The 15,851-nt window shown below is 38.8% G+C and overlaps 4 protein-coding genes across 5 annotated transcripts in view; 1 reads left to right on the top strand and 3 right to left on the bottom strand.

The window, feature by feature from the left end:
* rpl4 (ribosomal protein L4) overlaps positions 1 to 1,983 on the bottom strand; it is a 3,896-nt gene extending 1,913 nt beyond the window's left edge. Inside the window, exons 1-5 of the mRNA XM_020619375.1 lie at positions 1,883 to 1,983; positions 952 to 1,123; positions 691 to 797; positions 331 to 469; positions 3 to 37 (exon numbers count right to left, since the gene is read on the bottom strand). Coding sequence (XP_020475031.1) covers positions 3 to 37; positions 331 to 469; positions 691 to 797; positions 952 to 1,123; positions 1,883 to 1,885 — 456 coding nt within the window. The 5' untranslated portion in view covers positions 1,886 to 1,983. The remainder of the gene's footprint in view (positions 1 to 2; positions 38 to 330; positions 470 to 690; positions 798 to 951; positions 1,124 to 1,882) is intronic.
* Positions 1,984 to 2,440: 457 nt separating this feature from the next.
* Positions 2,441 to 8,619, top strand: zwilch (zwilch kinetochore protein). 2 transcript variants are annotated; one of them, XM_020619316.1, is made up of 19 exons: positions 2,441 to 2,700; positions 2,882 to 2,930; positions 3,320 to 3,412; positions 3,842 to 3,981; positions 4,108 to 4,298; positions 4,403 to 4,482; positions 4,559 to 4,714; positions 4,901 to 4,972; positions 5,052 to 5,145; positions 5,232 to 5,284; positions 5,386 to 5,488; positions 5,574 to 5,653; positions 5,754 to 5,910; positions 6,088 to 6,116; positions 6,201 to 6,337; positions 6,444 to 6,539; positions 7,030 to 7,145; positions 7,236 to 7,353; positions 7,846 to 8,619. In XM_020619316.1, the coding sequence occupies exons 1-18, from the start codon at positions 2,651 to 2,653 to the stop codon at positions 7,322 to 7,324; spliced, it is 1,785 nt and encodes a 594-aa protein (XP_020474972.1). In that variant the 5' UTR covers positions 2,441 to 2,650; the 3' UTR covers positions 7,325 to 7,353; positions 7,846 to 8,619. The 2 variants fall into 2 exon arrangements, with proteins under 2 accessions (XP_020474972.1, XP_020474971.1); XM_020619315.1 differs by lacking the exon at positions 7,846 to 8,619 and having other exon boundaries at positions 7,236 to 7,775.
* lctlb (lactase-like b) lies at positions 7,365 to 11,825 on the bottom strand. The gene is made up of 13 exons (XM_020619317.1): positions 11,675 to 11,825; positions 11,400 to 11,560; positions 11,220 to 11,307; positions 11,003 to 11,112; positions 10,781 to 10,909; positions 10,546 to 10,641; positions 10,399 to 10,453; positions 10,141 to 10,302; positions 9,787 to 10,058; positions 9,541 to 9,667; positions 9,202 to 9,401; positions 8,995 to 9,058; positions 7,365 to 7,957 (listed from the first exon to the last, which is right to left on the bottom strand). Exons 1-13 carry the CDS (start codon positions 11,799 to 11,801, stop codon positions 7,842 to 7,844), a joined length of 1,707 nt encoding a protein of 568 aa, XP_020474973.1. The 5' UTR covers positions 11,802 to 11,825; the 3' UTR covers positions 7,365 to 7,841.
* A 1,438-nt stretch (positions 11,826 to 13,263) lies between these two features.
* On the bottom strand, positions 13,264 to 15,607 carry snapc5 (small nuclear RNA activating complex, polypeptide 5). Its single transcript, XM_020619318.1, has 4 exons — positions 15,438 to 15,607; positions 14,873 to 15,000; positions 14,697 to 14,777; positions 13,264 to 13,862 (listed from the first exon to the last, which is right to left on the bottom strand). Exons 2-4 carry the CDS (start codon positions 14,960 to 14,962, stop codon positions 13,686 to 13,688), a joined length of 348 nt encoding a protein of 115 aa, XP_020474974.1. The 5' UTR covers positions 14,963 to 15,000; positions 15,438 to 15,607; the 3' UTR covers positions 13,264 to 13,685.
* Positions 15,608 to 15,851: the final 244 nt, after the last annotated feature.

The following is a 15,851-nucleotide window of genomic DNA, read 5'->3' as shown; positions in this document are numbered from 1 at the left end:
ACCAGTGGGACCTCAGGGATTTCCTCAATGCGGTGTCCTAAGAGAGAATAAGATCATCAGGTCAACCAAAGATATCTAGACAAACTCCTTGCAACTTTTAAAGACTACACAGTATTGCCAGCGCTTGCTCAGAATTTCACACACATCAGTACCCTGTGACAGCTTAAAGACAGCAGGCAACTGTCACTGTTCACCAGGTCAGACGCAAATTACACCATCACTGCAAGTCAAATTTTACTCTGCACTTTAAAATTTTGAAGGCTTTCCATGAGCCTAAAAATGTTGCGCTACAGTTGTAGTCCTATACTAATACAATTAATTAGAGCTTACCCTTGGACATCACAAGTGCAGGAATGGCAGAGGCAGCCAAGGCAGAACAGATGGCATAGCGCTTCTGGGTTGTGTTGATCCTGTGATGCCAGCGGCGCCAGGTTTTAGTGGGGGCAAACATTCGACCACCACGACACATCTATGCAAAGTAAAGTCAAGGAGGTTGGACAACTACTCAAGTAACAAGTGCACTTAATACCTGCTCAGACTCAATGTTCGTCAGCCATCTGCACCAGCATATGACAGCAGGCATTCTGTCACTGGTCAGAGTCGGACGCAAATTACACCATCACTGCAAAACTTGTGTTTGACTTTTTTTTATTAAAGAAAAAAAAGTCCCAATTGTGGTCAAAAGGATACATTTCCAAAAGCACCCTGGCCAGAACGGTGAGTACCACCACCTCTGACACGAGGGATACGGGCCACAGCTCTTCCTGTACCCCAGGACTCAGCACTGGTCTGGTGGCCTGGAATGGACACAGGCAATTAGATACCGCAATTGCAAACATAAGCCTAGTAACCCAATGCATTTCATCAGCTCTAAAAACCGGGGGGGGGGGGGGGGACATAACACACAAACACAGATTAACATGGCAGTTTAAGACTGACAGATGAACTCACCTGCAAGTTCACTGACTGCATATGGCTGGCGACTGTTCTTGCGCATGTTTGTGTGCACAAAATTCACAACATCAGGACGAATTGGAGCCTTGAACACAGCAGGCATGACAACATTTTTGCCTGAAGATTCTCCTTTCTCGGAAAACACCGAGATCAGGGGTCGGGCACAGGTCTAGGAGGCAAAATGATGAAAAACACTGAACTTTAGACAGATGCCTTCTCAAATCCAACACCGTGTATCTTGGTGTATGCTCTATAAGATGCAGTGGCTCATTGAGAAGAAAAAAATTCTTTGTGATGATGTGTCTTGTGAACAAGGCACAGCCCCTAGCATGTGGGGGTAGACAAATGCTAACTTTAGATCAATGTGACGAGACCAGGTGCAACCGGCAACGCTATGTCAAATAATGTGTACCTCACATTGGATAGACATATTCAAAGTTTCTACACCACCTCGTTAACATTATGTATTTGGACCAATTCATTGAGAAGTCTGCGGTTGTTGGACTTAGCTCGAGTCTGCTAAAATGACTTAGCAAGCAAGTCTCGACGTTACCTTAATCACTGTAAACAGCGATAATCTTACTAAGAAAATTGCATTTAATTCAAAACTGGTATCTATAACGTTACAGGGTAAAGCCCAAACGTAACCAAAATACGACACACATGCTAGCTCCTTGCTCCTTATCTACCACTGAAGCGCCAAGCACACGTGTAACGTTAACCGAGTTGAACTAATGAAGCTGCTTGTCCAAAATGGCTCCTCGTGTGAGCTATGCTAGCTGCGAGCTTACCAACTGCCTTTACTATTAAATACAGATTTAGACTTCCCAAACACAGATAACGCTAGGTTCATTATTAGGTAAAAAAGACAAGATATATCATACATACTGTATAGCAAATTAACAACGACATAAGCATAATTTCTTACCATTTTCGGTGATTATTTCCCGGCTCGCCAAAAACGACGCTCCACACGCTATGGCGGCCACAGTGAAAAGGAAGTTGGTGAAGCAACCTAAATGCTATATGCATCCGCCAAGGACAAACCACTTCCGCCAAGAGCATTATTTCGACAATTATTAAGCTTAACATAAAATACAGCCGCATGATATAACTTACATGAATGTAAAAGTGATTAGACTTGTAGTTTTGGACAATCTCTGAAGTCTAAAAAGTTGGTTTAAACTTGGCTGCTTTAGCTGGGACTATTTCTTTACTCCATGTTAGCGAAAGATATACAGAAAAACTGACCTACTTTCTTAGAAATATATAATTTATTAAAAATATATATTGAAAAATTACATATATTTTAATGTTGGTGGTGAAATTAAATTATTACACTTTACGACTACATGTATATTTTTTCATATATATCATTATTTATGATGAAGTGATCAACTGTTCTCTTTTTCTTCCAGTTGGTGGCGGTAATGCGTCTTTGCGTGGTTTGTCAACCGCCATAGAAAGAGGAGGAAGAAGAACTGTGACCTCATGTCTACGTCTGAGTAAGCGCGCGACTCTCAAAATATCAACAAAGTTTGATCAGTCACCATTTTGCCATACAACTCCGAGAAGAAGAGGAAGAAGAAGAACAAGATTCGTTTGCTACATGCTGTTAACTAATTTTGTGTGTTTTTGTTCACACTTTTTGTTCACAATTTTTTATGTAACAGGAGATTAGTTGTATAATTTTGCGATGGGCTCAACGATTTTATCTAAAGTTACGGAGTTCTTTAATATTCTTCGGTGAGTTTTGGACGTGGCGTTAAGGTTATAACCATACTAACTTAGTCATAGCTAACTTTAACGTCAAGTTAATGGTAGAAAGCTGATACGGGAAAGATGATTTGTTAGGTTTCTTATTGCTTTATTAATCACGAAATACTTAACATGCTGAAATAAAGTTCATTTCTGTTGTGTGCCTCAGCTCTCTTCAAGACGTGGAAAGCAACGATCCATGTAACGTTACATATGAGGTATTTTTTTTAATTTAGCCTAAAGTAAGTTAGAAGCGGCTAATTTTGATGTGTCGTTTGATTTTATAGTAATGGTAATCATCTTGATTAACATTAGAGCTGCAAATCGCCATCATTGTTAAAGATAAATGCAAACTGATGGTGATTGGTTATTCTAATTCCAGTAAATCAAACATTTTTGGGTTTTGCACAATTAGTTGAACAAAACAAGACGTCAAATAACGTTACACTGTGCTCCAGGAAGCTGCATTGGGCATTTTCACTGTTTTCTGATGTTTTGTCGACTAAATTAATTAAAAATAATCAGTAGATTAACTGATAATGAAAGCATTCATTAGTTGCAGCCTTAATGTTGATACAGTAACTTAATATTTTCTGTTGGGTTTCAGGAGGACATCCATATATTAAAGATGAATGGCAGCAGAATTGCTGTGGTGAATATGTACTGTGGCAACCAGCCAGTCTTCATCTGTGAAAAAACAGTGAGTAATATTAATGCTACATCTCATTAAACATATTCAGGGGGTACTACACATGCATTGCTGTGTAATATGAATAAGCAAATGAACAATTGAATATGGCTTTGTGTTTTAGTAGCCTGTGATTTCTTGGCACATGGCTGTTCTGATACATTACCAGTTCCTTAGGATTTAGGACGAAAATGTCTTTGTGGGGACCCTCTTCAGGATAAGAGGTATAGATAATGGATAGATGTGTGTGCACATACAGTTTAATAGCTTAAATAAGAATCATCATACTTCTCTAGCCCTGAATTTCCACAATCACCATTGTAAATGTAAAGCTATAATTCTGATAGAAAGATTTCTGTGGATGTTTTTGTCTTCATACAACCCATTAAACCCCATCACTACTGCTCACTATTGGACCATGTTTTGTCTTTATTTCTCAAGGTTCCAAAAATAAGTGAACCCGATGCTCAACAAATGACCGAGACATCAAACTGTACTGATGATGAAGATAATGCGAATGCCAATGTCAGCATACTCCAGACAGAACTGGGACCACAGCCATTCACAGTCATGAAAGCAAGGTGACCAGTACTAAGACGTTTAACATTTCATTCAAATGAAGGAAGTCCAAGTAGGATAGTAAAACGTGTGTCTTAACACACTGTAGCTGACAGTGCAAATGTAATATTTTCCTTCTCTTTTTATAGGCAGTTGCTGTCTTGGTACACATTATCTCAAAATGATAATGTGTCAGCTGTGGACCACAGCACATACTTACACCCTTTGTGGGTGCGATGTGACATGTCTGATCCTGCTGGAACAGCCTGGTTTGGGGCTGAAACAGTCTGTGTGGGCAATAAAATATCAGGGGTTAAATTATACTCCGTTACCTGCAAAGGTAGAGCTCACATGCCTCACACCCCACACAATATTTGTTTATTTATAACTCATGTGACTTTGAGGTTTTTGACATTTGTTGAATTTCATCTTGAATGTTGCTAGGCTCAACTGTGGACAAAAGCTCTTTCATAACCTTAGATGAGCTTAAACAGGAACACAAGAAAAGGCATCACCCGTCCTCGGTAAGTGAGTGGTCATCTGATTTTGTCAGCCAGTGTGAATGAATGTTTGTACACTTACATCTGTCAGTGTTTCCAGATGGCCATTAAAGGCAGTGCCAGGTTCAACTTGTTTGGCTCTACTGTGGTTGAAAACACCATAATTGAGTCACAGAGTAGTGTGACAGTGGATTTCAAATGGTGCCACGTGGAGAGTATCCTCGAAACCCCACCCCTGTCTTCTACAGCTACACTGGTAAGCAGCCGTCACTCACACTTAGCGTATTCTAACTATTTACTTTTTATATGTTTATAAAGTGAATTTTAATAATGTCTTAATTTGAGTCATTTTTAATGTTTAAATCACAGTGGAGTGACTGAGTAACAGAAGCTCTAATTTTGCACTAAATTGAAATTCTTGTTTATCTTTGTTCACATACAGAATATTAAAGTCGCCAGTGGAGACATGAGAAGCCCGATGTTCGAGATGTACAGGGAGCTAGAGTTTCTTCAGGTTTGTGACCTACAGTGAATGACCATGATTATTAGTACACAAATAAACAAGTAAATATGTCAGATCCCTGTTATTTCAGACTCTTGCTGATGGTTTGAGAACTGGTGAGACAGAATGGATGGAACCTTTGGAAAGCACATCAGCTGTAAATCTGACCAAGGCCTACCTAGAAGGTATCTGTTCTGTTTAATAAATGCACCTTTGCTACTGTATGGTTTAATACAGTTTACCTAAAGTATTATTTTCCTTTTGCTTTCAGAGCTTCAGAACACTGCAAAGACACCACAGGACCAGGCTGCAAAAACAGCAGAGGTAGTGTTAAAAGCAAGACACCTTTCAAAAATGCATTTATTTCAGAATACATGTAGCAGTTTCCTATCTTCTCCATTTTGTCTCTACATCTTTTCCTAAAGGCTACAAAGCTAAAGTCTGAGACGGACACTCCCATTTTCAACTCTCTCTTGGAACGGGGAGATCTGGACTTTGTGGAACAGTTGTGGGTTCGCATGAGAAAGAGTACGTCCTATTCTTTGTCAAGTTTCATTTGGTGTAATATTATAATCGAGCAGTGACAAACATTTTCATACATTTTTCCTTAAAGGTGTGACTTCATATAAGGACATTAGTGACTGTCTGAAATTGGTCACTGAAGCTCTGAAATACGGGGACATCAAGCCCTGGGTATGGAATGATGCAGCTTCTAAATGTTTATTGCTGAGAAATGACTGGAGGTTGTTGCATATTAAGTTTGTTTGTTTTGTTTGATGTCACATCCCCCCAGATTCACAGAGACAGCAACAGCTCCCTCAGCAAGCTCATCCTGCAGTCCTACCACCAGCAGATAGATCATGTGTCTCTCACAGGTGTCACCCCTGTCCATATGCTGCTAGAGATGGGGCTGGACAAGATGAGAAAGGATTACATCAACTATCTCATTGGTAACTTTTTAACTATTGCTTTGAATCACTGTGTATAACTCTGTCATTTAGACATGATTATGTTTGTGTTTTTGTAACGTCTGACCTCACAAGAACCATTATGTACAAACCTAGCCTTGGACTATTTATGTTTCATACAGTTTCTCTTTTATTATTATTATAATTATTTTTTTCCAGGTGAAGAACTGACAACTCTAAACCATTTGGTAAGCTTAAAACTTATGTGGCTAACAACTACATTCAGATGACTGTTAGCAAAATATTCTGAGTTTGCGTATGTTACTCTACAGCGTTACTACCTGAGCACAGATGTTGATCTGCAGGAACAAGTGGTCCGACTCAGAAAATTGCACCATCTGCTTGAAATAATTACGACCTGCAGTGCATTCCTGGGTTTGCCCTACGACCGACTGTTTCTTCTCACACAGTAAATAAAGCTGGCTTTTTCCTGTGATGTATGAGTGTGCAAATGGTTTATTTCTGTGATAACATCAAACTAAACAATTAAATCTTTTTTCTTTTTTTTTTCATAGGTCATGTTTGCAGCACTACATAACGTATCCGTATGATGAGGAACATGAATTTAAACTCCAAATCAAACCAGCCCTGATCAGCCATTTCTACCAGAAGTAAGGAACACAGCTCTCTACTACCTCATTATTCCCAAAGATTTTAGGAAATGAAATTAGGATATTTGTCTTCTTATTCCTGTTCTAGCACAAACTAGTCATTTGTTTAACCTACAAATGTGTCAAAAATTGAAACAGAAGGTAGGGCTTGTGTGATTGTGTGCCTCCCTAGTGAAATTTTGGTTTTATTTGAGAAATTATAAGCACTGTTATTCAGGAAAATGCAGATGAGCGGGTGGGCCATTTTGTACCTTGCCTCGGGTATGTTATTTTAAAACCTACCTGAGTGCATCTGCTTTTCTAATGTGGCCACGCCTCCCTCCCAATACAACATTCATGATTCAAATGGGCTGAACCCTTTTTTTCCACACATTATTTAGAGATGCGTTCTTGTGATCAGATCACCTAATTAGAATTTTATAGTCAAATGTAAAGTTTTAACATAGGCTGTTGTCTAGTCCCTAATGTTTGTAATGTGTATGTTCCACAGAGAGCACCCAGTCGTGTGGGGGGTTGAGGTATCCAGTGGCCACAGTCCTCGTGAGGTCAGGACTTCCTTACAGCTCAGTGACAGACCGCTGGTTCAACATGTCATCTTTGAAACAGGTGATCTTTATGAACTGCGCCAAATATTCATGACATATATTTGTAAGTATGTACCCCGATAAATTATAGATAACTTGGTTTTTTTTTAAGACTACCCAGAAGAAACCGTGAATGGGGACAGTGAAGATCCAGCCTTCTTCTCCACCATGGTGTCCTGCAGTCTTGTCAGCTTTGTATGAATTTACATAGAGCAGTACTGAACGACAAGGCAGGTGTTCGTTTTTATATTTCAAACTCTCATTAGCAATTAACATGTTTTGGAATATCAGAATTAGCCTTATGGACTTCAAGCATACCACATCACAAACCCCATGGTGAGCACCTTGTAGTTTTTTGTTAGTATACTTTATTTTTGTTAAAAAAGATTTTGAAGAGACTTTTTTGCAGAACAACTCCCAGTTTAAACCCAACAGAAACAAAGTACAATAGATTATAAGGGCTGTTTGCAATGGTTTTATTCCACAATAGTATTTTAAAAAGGGCTGTCCATACAGTTGAGTCTAAATTCATTATCATAATTACATCATTATTATTATGCACATCAAATTAATTAAATTAGTAATTCTCAAAATTAAGTTCAAATAATGCATTTTTGCTCACACAATCTATTAAAGAAATAATACACTTACAGTGTTAGTGTTTATGACCTTGTGTATTCAATGTATTGATGTTTGTGATTGTAAACATGCACACTTTCTAGTTCCGCCTGTGCAGCAGGAACATAAGGAAGATGGCACTGAGCAGAATACAGAGGGTGCACACGGTGGGAACAACGATCTCAGTTACCATCTCCATGTGGCTGGTCAAAGGGTCTGCAAAGCACACACATTAACAATTCACTGGTATTATTATTATATACTGTAGTTCAGACACCGCATATGAAGCGAGTAATGATGCTCAAGCACAGCGCTCAAAGGGTTAATATTTTTGTGTAAATCAAATCCTCTTTTGCTTATTTTAGAGTTAGCATGAGGGATTTCCTTACCATGTATAAGTCTTAGAACATTGGCAATAGTTCTCCGCTGTTCCTCTAATAAAAACAAAGAGAAATAACTCAGAGTTGATGAACGGCACTTTAACCCTTTGAGAACTGCAGGCAGCTACTGGGAAATATCTCAGAAAGAATCGTTTGCAACTTTAACTTTAAAAATATACTTGTCTGGAAGCGTCAATTATTATTAGACAACAATCACAGCTGAATTGTGTTGCTAAACCTCATGGTGAAGTTTTGTTCAGATATACTGTATCGCAGACTGTTTCACCTGCATTATGTTATCTGGCTAAATGTACAATTGTGCTTTGTGAAATACTTCATGGGCAGAAGTGCTCTTGGTTGCAAATTAGTTTTAAGCATATTAATAAAACTTTAGATAGTTCAAGAAATGGTCTCATAGTGTATACACGGTGCAGTTTAACTGCAGAAGCGTGACTCTGTCAATCTGACTTAAGACCACACAATCACAAAGCAACTTGAAAATGAAATAACATTAGATGACGTATACCAAAAAGTCCTAAACTTCGTCATGCACCAGCCAAACCTTTGGCATTTCTGCATGTTCCTTGGATTTTCTTCTAGCTGGAGGCACAAACAAAGAAGAAAGTAATCTGTAGGATATTTTATTAATTGTGTTTTATATTTCCAGCATTTGTATTTAACTGACCTTTTTTTCATGTGTTTTCTGAGGCACTTACAACAGCAACACATATTCAAGTTAAATTCTAATTATAGATTTTCTGTATTAAAGGTTTTTTTTTATATTTAGTGCAGATTCTTTGTTTGTTTACCCCAGCTAGTTATTCAGCTCTGATCCTTGACAAACAAGATCAGAGATGTAATAGCTGAACTAACCTGCGGCTAGGAGCTGGTTGCTAGAAGAACAGGTCTCAAAAGCCTTCCTCCTCCAGTTCTCAACCTGTGAAGAGGTTGTGAAGGTTCAATTATATATCAATTAATTTCAGAAGAAATTATGAATCGAAAGCCTCCAGATGAAGTATCTAGTGTCTTAACTAGTAGATTTGAAATAGGTTTTAGAAGTGTCGATCCTGTTTCCCTCACCTCTCTTTGATTAGGAAAACCGTTGAAGCTGATGATGCGTTTGTAAAACTGAACAGAAGCTTTGGGATAGCGAGGCTTATTTTTATTCCTGAAGTCCACATAATACAAGCCAAACCTCTCAGAGTAACCTTCGCCCCACTCAAACTTGTCCAGCAGGGACCATGCAGTAAATCCTTTCACATTTACTCCATCTTTGATAGCTGAATGACACCATAGAGAACAGTGAAATTATCACAAAAGTTGAATTAGACTTTAGATTAACTGTCATAATTACCCAACAAAAGGAATACACTTTCTTTTAACTTTGTTGTACAATACTGTATGGATGAGCTCATTTACCTTTTAGCATCTCGTTGATATAGTCTTTATAATACTGTATCCTCCATTCATCACACAGTTCTGTGCATAACATCTTCTCAGAGACTCCATTCTCAGTCACATAAATCATTGGGTTTCCATATTGAGTCTGAACAGGGAACAAATCAGAATGAAGTACAGCAAGTTACTTTAATCTAATTTAACTAGACCATTTCAGGTACAGCACAAATGTCAACAACCCTGCTGTACACTATTTACAGGAGTCACCTTTACAAAATTGAGCAGACGTCTGAAACCCCAGGGCACAGAGTAGAGCCACTCTGATCCAGGGTCAGGCCACTCTGGGTCAACCAGCTCAGCCATGTCACGGTCAGTGAAGTAGCTACTGCGGCCTAATGGGTTGTTTTTTTGGGTAATGTAGCGAGTGGTGAAATGACCGATCCCAAGGAAGTCACAGGTCCCCCTGATGTAGCTCTTCTCCTCGGGGGAAAACGTGGGCAGGCGAGACGTCCAGAGGCCCTGCTGAGCACTCTTCCTCCCTGAACGAACAGACACGTAGTGATAGTTAATGCCACAGTGACTAACATTACTTCAGGATTAAGTGTTTACAGATGGACTTACCAATGAAGTCTTTCATCACTTGAGGGTAGTCTCCATGAAAGATTGGTGTGGCAAACCAGCCCAGGTAGAACTGGACATATCTCTCAGCTGCCTCAATGTCTTTTTGGTTGCTGATATCCACTGGCTCACCCCAGTCCCCAGAGAGAGAGATGCCAACCAGACCTGCAGATGTGAACAGCAGCTCTCAACACTCACACAGACAGTAGCTACTATTGAGACGAAAATTTTAAGTCAGTGTATTACTTTCTATTTTTTTACCTTCTTGTTTTCCCCTCCACTGTGTATCATAAGTGTGCCAAACTTTAGCATGTGCCTATGAGGAATATGTTTACATTTTAGTTCAGCATTGCCATGAGTTGTCAAGTGTTTTTGATACTTTAATTGAACATATCTGCATTCTCATACCTTGATTATGTGATGGGCAACTCTGTATGCCCCTGTTCCTCTCAGTCTCAGTCCAGGAGCATGCTCACCTGTCTCATAGCCTTCAACTGCTACAGACTGGTTGAGAAAAGTATTGGTGCAATGAGGACCCATTCAGTAACTGGTAAATACTTGTGTACCTAAGTAAGTTCTATGATCAAAATGTAAAATCATAGGCTATGTAATGTCACAAAGCGAGTGTTTATTTTTAACCTACCCATGGATTGCTGAAAGTGATCCAGTGCTTAACTCGGTTGCCAAACCTTTCAAAGCACAGGCTGGCAAATTCATTGAAATGGTTGACCATGCTTATATTCTGCCATCCACCATATTTTTCTTGTAAGACCTATATGAAGAGAGTTAAATAGCACAGTTAGGATGACTAATGTAAATACAGTGAGGTTTAAGTTGGGGAATCATCAGCATTTTGCACACCGACCTGTGGAAGATCCCAGTGATACAGAGTGACAATGGGAGTGATCTTGTTCTCCACCAAATGGTTAATCAGTTCATCATAGTACTGTATTCCTTTTTCATTTATATGGTCAGCTGCAAATGGTAAAGTTTAAATACATCTTTAGATTTAACAATTAACAAATGCTGTATGTGAGGGCCAATGAGTTTCAAAATGGCTTCAGGAAATAGCAGTTGCTCACACTTTATGCCAGTCGGGATGACTCTAGGCCAGGATATGGAGAAGCGATAATGGTTAAGCTTCAGCTCCTTCATCAAAGAAACATCATCCTGTGCAACACACAGCAGAGGGAAATATTTTGATTTGCTTTTGTCCCTCTTTGTTCTCTTCATATCTCTTGCTCCACAAATGATCACCCCACCTTGACTTTGAAGTAGCCCTCACAGGAGGAATCCCCTGTATCATTTTGCTGGATTTCGCCTTTCTTATGACTGAACACATCCCAGATACTCAGTCCTTTTCCATCTTGGTCCCAGGCTCCTTCTGTTTGATAGGCTGAACTGCCTGCACCCCATGAAAATCCTATTAAATACAACACCAACTTTGAGTTGATGACGAGCTCTTAAGAGGACTAGCACAAACTAAATAATTAAAATGTACTGCTTCTTTCCTAAGAGAAGAACAAGTTGTGCCTACCAGTTGGAAAAGTGCCATAATAGAAGGAACTGTGGTCGTTCTTTGTCGAGTCAAAGTCCTCAGTCGCAGACAGACACAGCACCCACATAAACACATGGCACACGCTGAGCGCCCAGTGGGGCAGCATGGTACTCCTGGGCCTGCAGAACAGTCTGGTTCTGCTGCAGTCCCTCACTGACGTCAGCGCACAGACAAAAACTGCTCAGCAGCAACACTTATTTACAGTACCACATTTGATTTGGAGCAAACTTAGTTGTGTCTAAGAGACATACACAGATGCTTAGAAACTTCTTTTCTGAAAATTGTCTAGATTAGTAGCAGAAGAAGTCAGAATAAAACTACAAGAATCAGTCTGGAAGCATCCAATGTGATGCACAACATTTATAGGCCTAAAACATTTAAATGTAAATTTAAATACATGCTGAACCATCTGGCAATCTCCTGTTATTGTTTCTGTATGTCCTGCACATATGGTGAATTGACAATAAAATTCGTGAACCTTAAAAAAACAGAGCCAAATACCCCTACTCAATCTCAGCGGAGTGTAAGCTCATCTTGCTGAGGCAGACAGATCCCATACATCCTATTGTTTCACCTTTGTAAGCACAGTTTATGTTAGAGAGACTGATATATTTACAGTGCACATTCACATTACAGTTGAATAACCTTTCCACAAAAAGACTAAATGTGGATGGAAATGTTTCATAACCTCGTTGTTTGAGGATTATAAAGAAATTAATGCTATTTGCTGCATTCTCAGTGTTAATGCCCAAATTTAGGTCAGGAAGTACATAGAATTCTCTGTAAATAATTTCTAATTCAGGTCATCAGGATTTTAGTCTTACAGTCTATTAAACCTGAAATGGATGTGAAACTGGATTTATCAAGACTGAAGTCACTGCATGATAACTTCAGGAATTTTCTCAGAAATATGATAAAGCCTTAGTCACATAACCTAGGAAACCTAATGTGCCAGCAGTTATGAATTCTAATACACATTCCTGGTCATGTTTCCCTAGCTTTTTTGTTTCAATATTCCTCCACAAATATGTATTTTAATATCACTAATGCAAAATCCATAACATCACTCCATAAACTTAGGTTTACGATAGCAAATGCATTGAATAATATATATAGTTACCTGTGTACCTCATGAATAATTCATTAGCAGCAGATGTGTATGCTGAGCCGTGGGTCCGTGGGTGAATGGGAGCTCACATGGACAGAAGACGATGGAAAGCTGTATACAGTATATCTGTTGGTGCAGGCTCTATTGTATGTTGCCTGTTTTTGCACCACCCTTCTCCAGAGCTGTCCCTGCTGTCAGTGTGAAAGCTGGCTTTATTGTGATGGACGCTCTATTGTCTTAACTGTTTGGAAAACGCTGAATGGTTTGCTAGTGGAACGTGTTTGCACTGCATTACCCATTCTCCTGGGTGAGGTTGGTATTACCTTGACTGGAACTGAAAGTAACAGCTGTCCCCTTTTTCGTCTGTGAGCACTCATTACATCTGAGAAACATTACTGTATGCTGGGAAGCTTGTTGGCATTAAACTATAAGTGTACCTTATAAAAATCAGCCAAATTAACCCTATGCAAAACATTTTATTTTGTGCTTACAATTACAATTCCTTACATAATGCATACACACCATTTTCTTATATGGTCCAGCCACACATTTTCATGCTAACAGAAACATCTCAACATTTAATTCTCAAATGAACTGCTGCTTAATGTCTAGTAAGCTATAAGCACCTTAAAACATTGACGTACTGCATTTCAGTGAGACATTTCTCACAAAACCTTTGTAATATGGTTTGAAATCCTGACGGTGTGCCTTAAATGAGGCAGAGAGGATACTGTTAGCACCACACATCATTACACTGTAACTGTTACTTAATCCACTCAAATAAATTAAACATTATAAGTACAAAACAGGTGAACAAATACACAGCTGTCTCATAACACAGTTTTTCTTCAGTGGGGAAACGTTTGAAGCCCCATGAAACACTTAGTAATCATCTTCCTCCTCTTCCTCTTCAGGCACAAACTCAAGCTCATTGTCATCTTCCTCATCATCCTCTTCATCTTCATCCTCGTCCTCCTCCTCCATATTATAGTCTACAGCAGCATTCAGTAGCAGTTTTGTTTGATTGATCTTGCTTTCATCATCAAGCTTAATATGAACCTGAAACAATGAAAAAAATATATATTTTTTTAAATCTAACAAATGTTAGTAATAAAGCCATGTTTTTTATTTTTAAATAAGCAACTGTAGTTGTTACTTCTATGTTTACATTTTCATGGGCATACCTGCTTGCGCCTTACATATAACTTGTAGCAATTTAAGTCTAAAACTGTTAGCAGACAGGTTTGACATGCAATTGTGATCATATCTCTTAAAAGAAAAACTAGTGTTGTGGCAGCAGGAGGAGACATTCTGATTGAGAAGAAAAAAATGCTACAGTTGTCTAGACAAGACCATTAAAAGCATTAATAACATTCTCAAAATATGTTTACTAAATTGCTGAATCACACAAACAAGTTTCTTAAGACTGCTGTGTATGTTTTCAAGTAAAAGGAAGCAATGAAAACAAAAGCAACCCTAAAATATTTCAGTCAGTGCCTTTACCTACACTGTGACATTTCTGATTATGCCCCACAAGTTAAGGGGACTAACAAATAACCTTACTCAACATTTTTACTGGAGCAACACAGCTCAACGGGTTAACCAATTTCCTGTCCTAACAGGAAATTATTAGTGGATGTAAATATTATCGCTGAGGGTTTCTGGACTGGCAAACTTTAACATCCCCAGCAAGACAACACAGAATAGTGTAGTAGCAGTAGTACAAGCATCTGCTTGTGTTTGAAAATGAACAGTTTCAATAAACCAACTTAATTGTGAATTAATTTAAAAAACATAACCAAAGTTATTACTGAGAATATCTGAATATGACAAATTGAGACCTCTGAGCATTTAGAAGAATAGCCCCCTGATGTCTCAGTTACAGCAGTTTACCTCAGTTTCTGGGGATAATCGCTGAGAGGCCCCTTCTTCTGCCTGAGCATTAATGATAGATTTCAAGGCACCTTCTTCAAACTGAAACAAACGGCGAACAAATAATATTTAAAAGACACAGGCAACACAAATATGTACACAAGAACTAAAGCATTCATATTCTAGCTCTCATTCACCTTCAACCTGTTCAGCTGATCTTGTAGCATGACTTTGATTTTGAGAAGAGTCTCCTCTTCCTTCTTCAACTCCTGCAGACGGCTGTGCATCTTTATTGGTGCTGCTGCAGTCAGACCATTCCTCAACGCTGAAACGGAAGACATCAGTAGTCAAAGTTACCCTGTCATGCCAAATATTAGTTGGTTACTTAGTTTTCCTTACAAGTTAGTGTTGGGGATCAGGTATCTTTACAAACCCGGATGAGAAGTATTAAGTTATAAGTATGCGACTCTAAACTGTTTACCATCTTCCTGCTCCACTTTATATTTCATTTAGCAATATATTTCACCGACTCCGTTTGTCAGCTACAAGCCGCTGCATTCGTCTAAATCAAGTATTACACTGTAGTAATGAATGTATCATATCTTGTTAAGAACAAATCAGCGTTTAATCTTTAATTGGTGATGTTAATTTTAAAAACTACTGTTGTTACTGCTAGCTAGTTAAGTTAGCTTCCACGGAAAACAATTCGACTAAACAGCAGTGCTACGAAATGATTTCCAGGCACCCATCTGAGACTGTCACCTGTTTGTAAATTCTGCCTACAGCTTCATATCACGTCGAAACGGTGATACACAAGCCAAGGTATTTCCAACAGCCTTTATTTTGGATGATGATTTAGCTGTTTTGCTACAATTACAGCTAATAGCTAAAGTTTGGTTCCGGTAGTTATGAGGTCATATCCGGGTTCGTTGTCCCTTCAAGTACTGTTGGAAATTTTGACTTTTGCTGTTGGAACTGATGTGTGAAATATGCATCGATGTAATGGGAACTCTCATAATGCATCCATAAAAATATTGTAGCTAGAGTATTAATAGCTACAGTGTCTCACAGAAACAACGGTAAATGGCATTATGAACGTCATTTATCATTTTTTCGAAGGTCCGATCGTTTATGGAAGCTTGTTGCCGAAAAAATAATTCAAGGGAAATGTCGTTA

Source organism: Monopterus albus, unplaced genomic scaffold, assembly GCF_001952655.1.
Source record: "Monopterus albus unplaced genomic scaffold, M_albus_1.0 scaffold218.1, whole genome shotgun sequence".
In the NCBI taxonomy this organism is placed as follows: Eukaryota; Metazoa; Chordata; class Actinopteri; order Synbranchiformes; family Synbranchidae; genus Monopterus; species Monopterus albus.
Note: the sequence above shows the minus strand (reverse complement) of the source record. Positions and strands in the feature narration are given on the sequence as shown.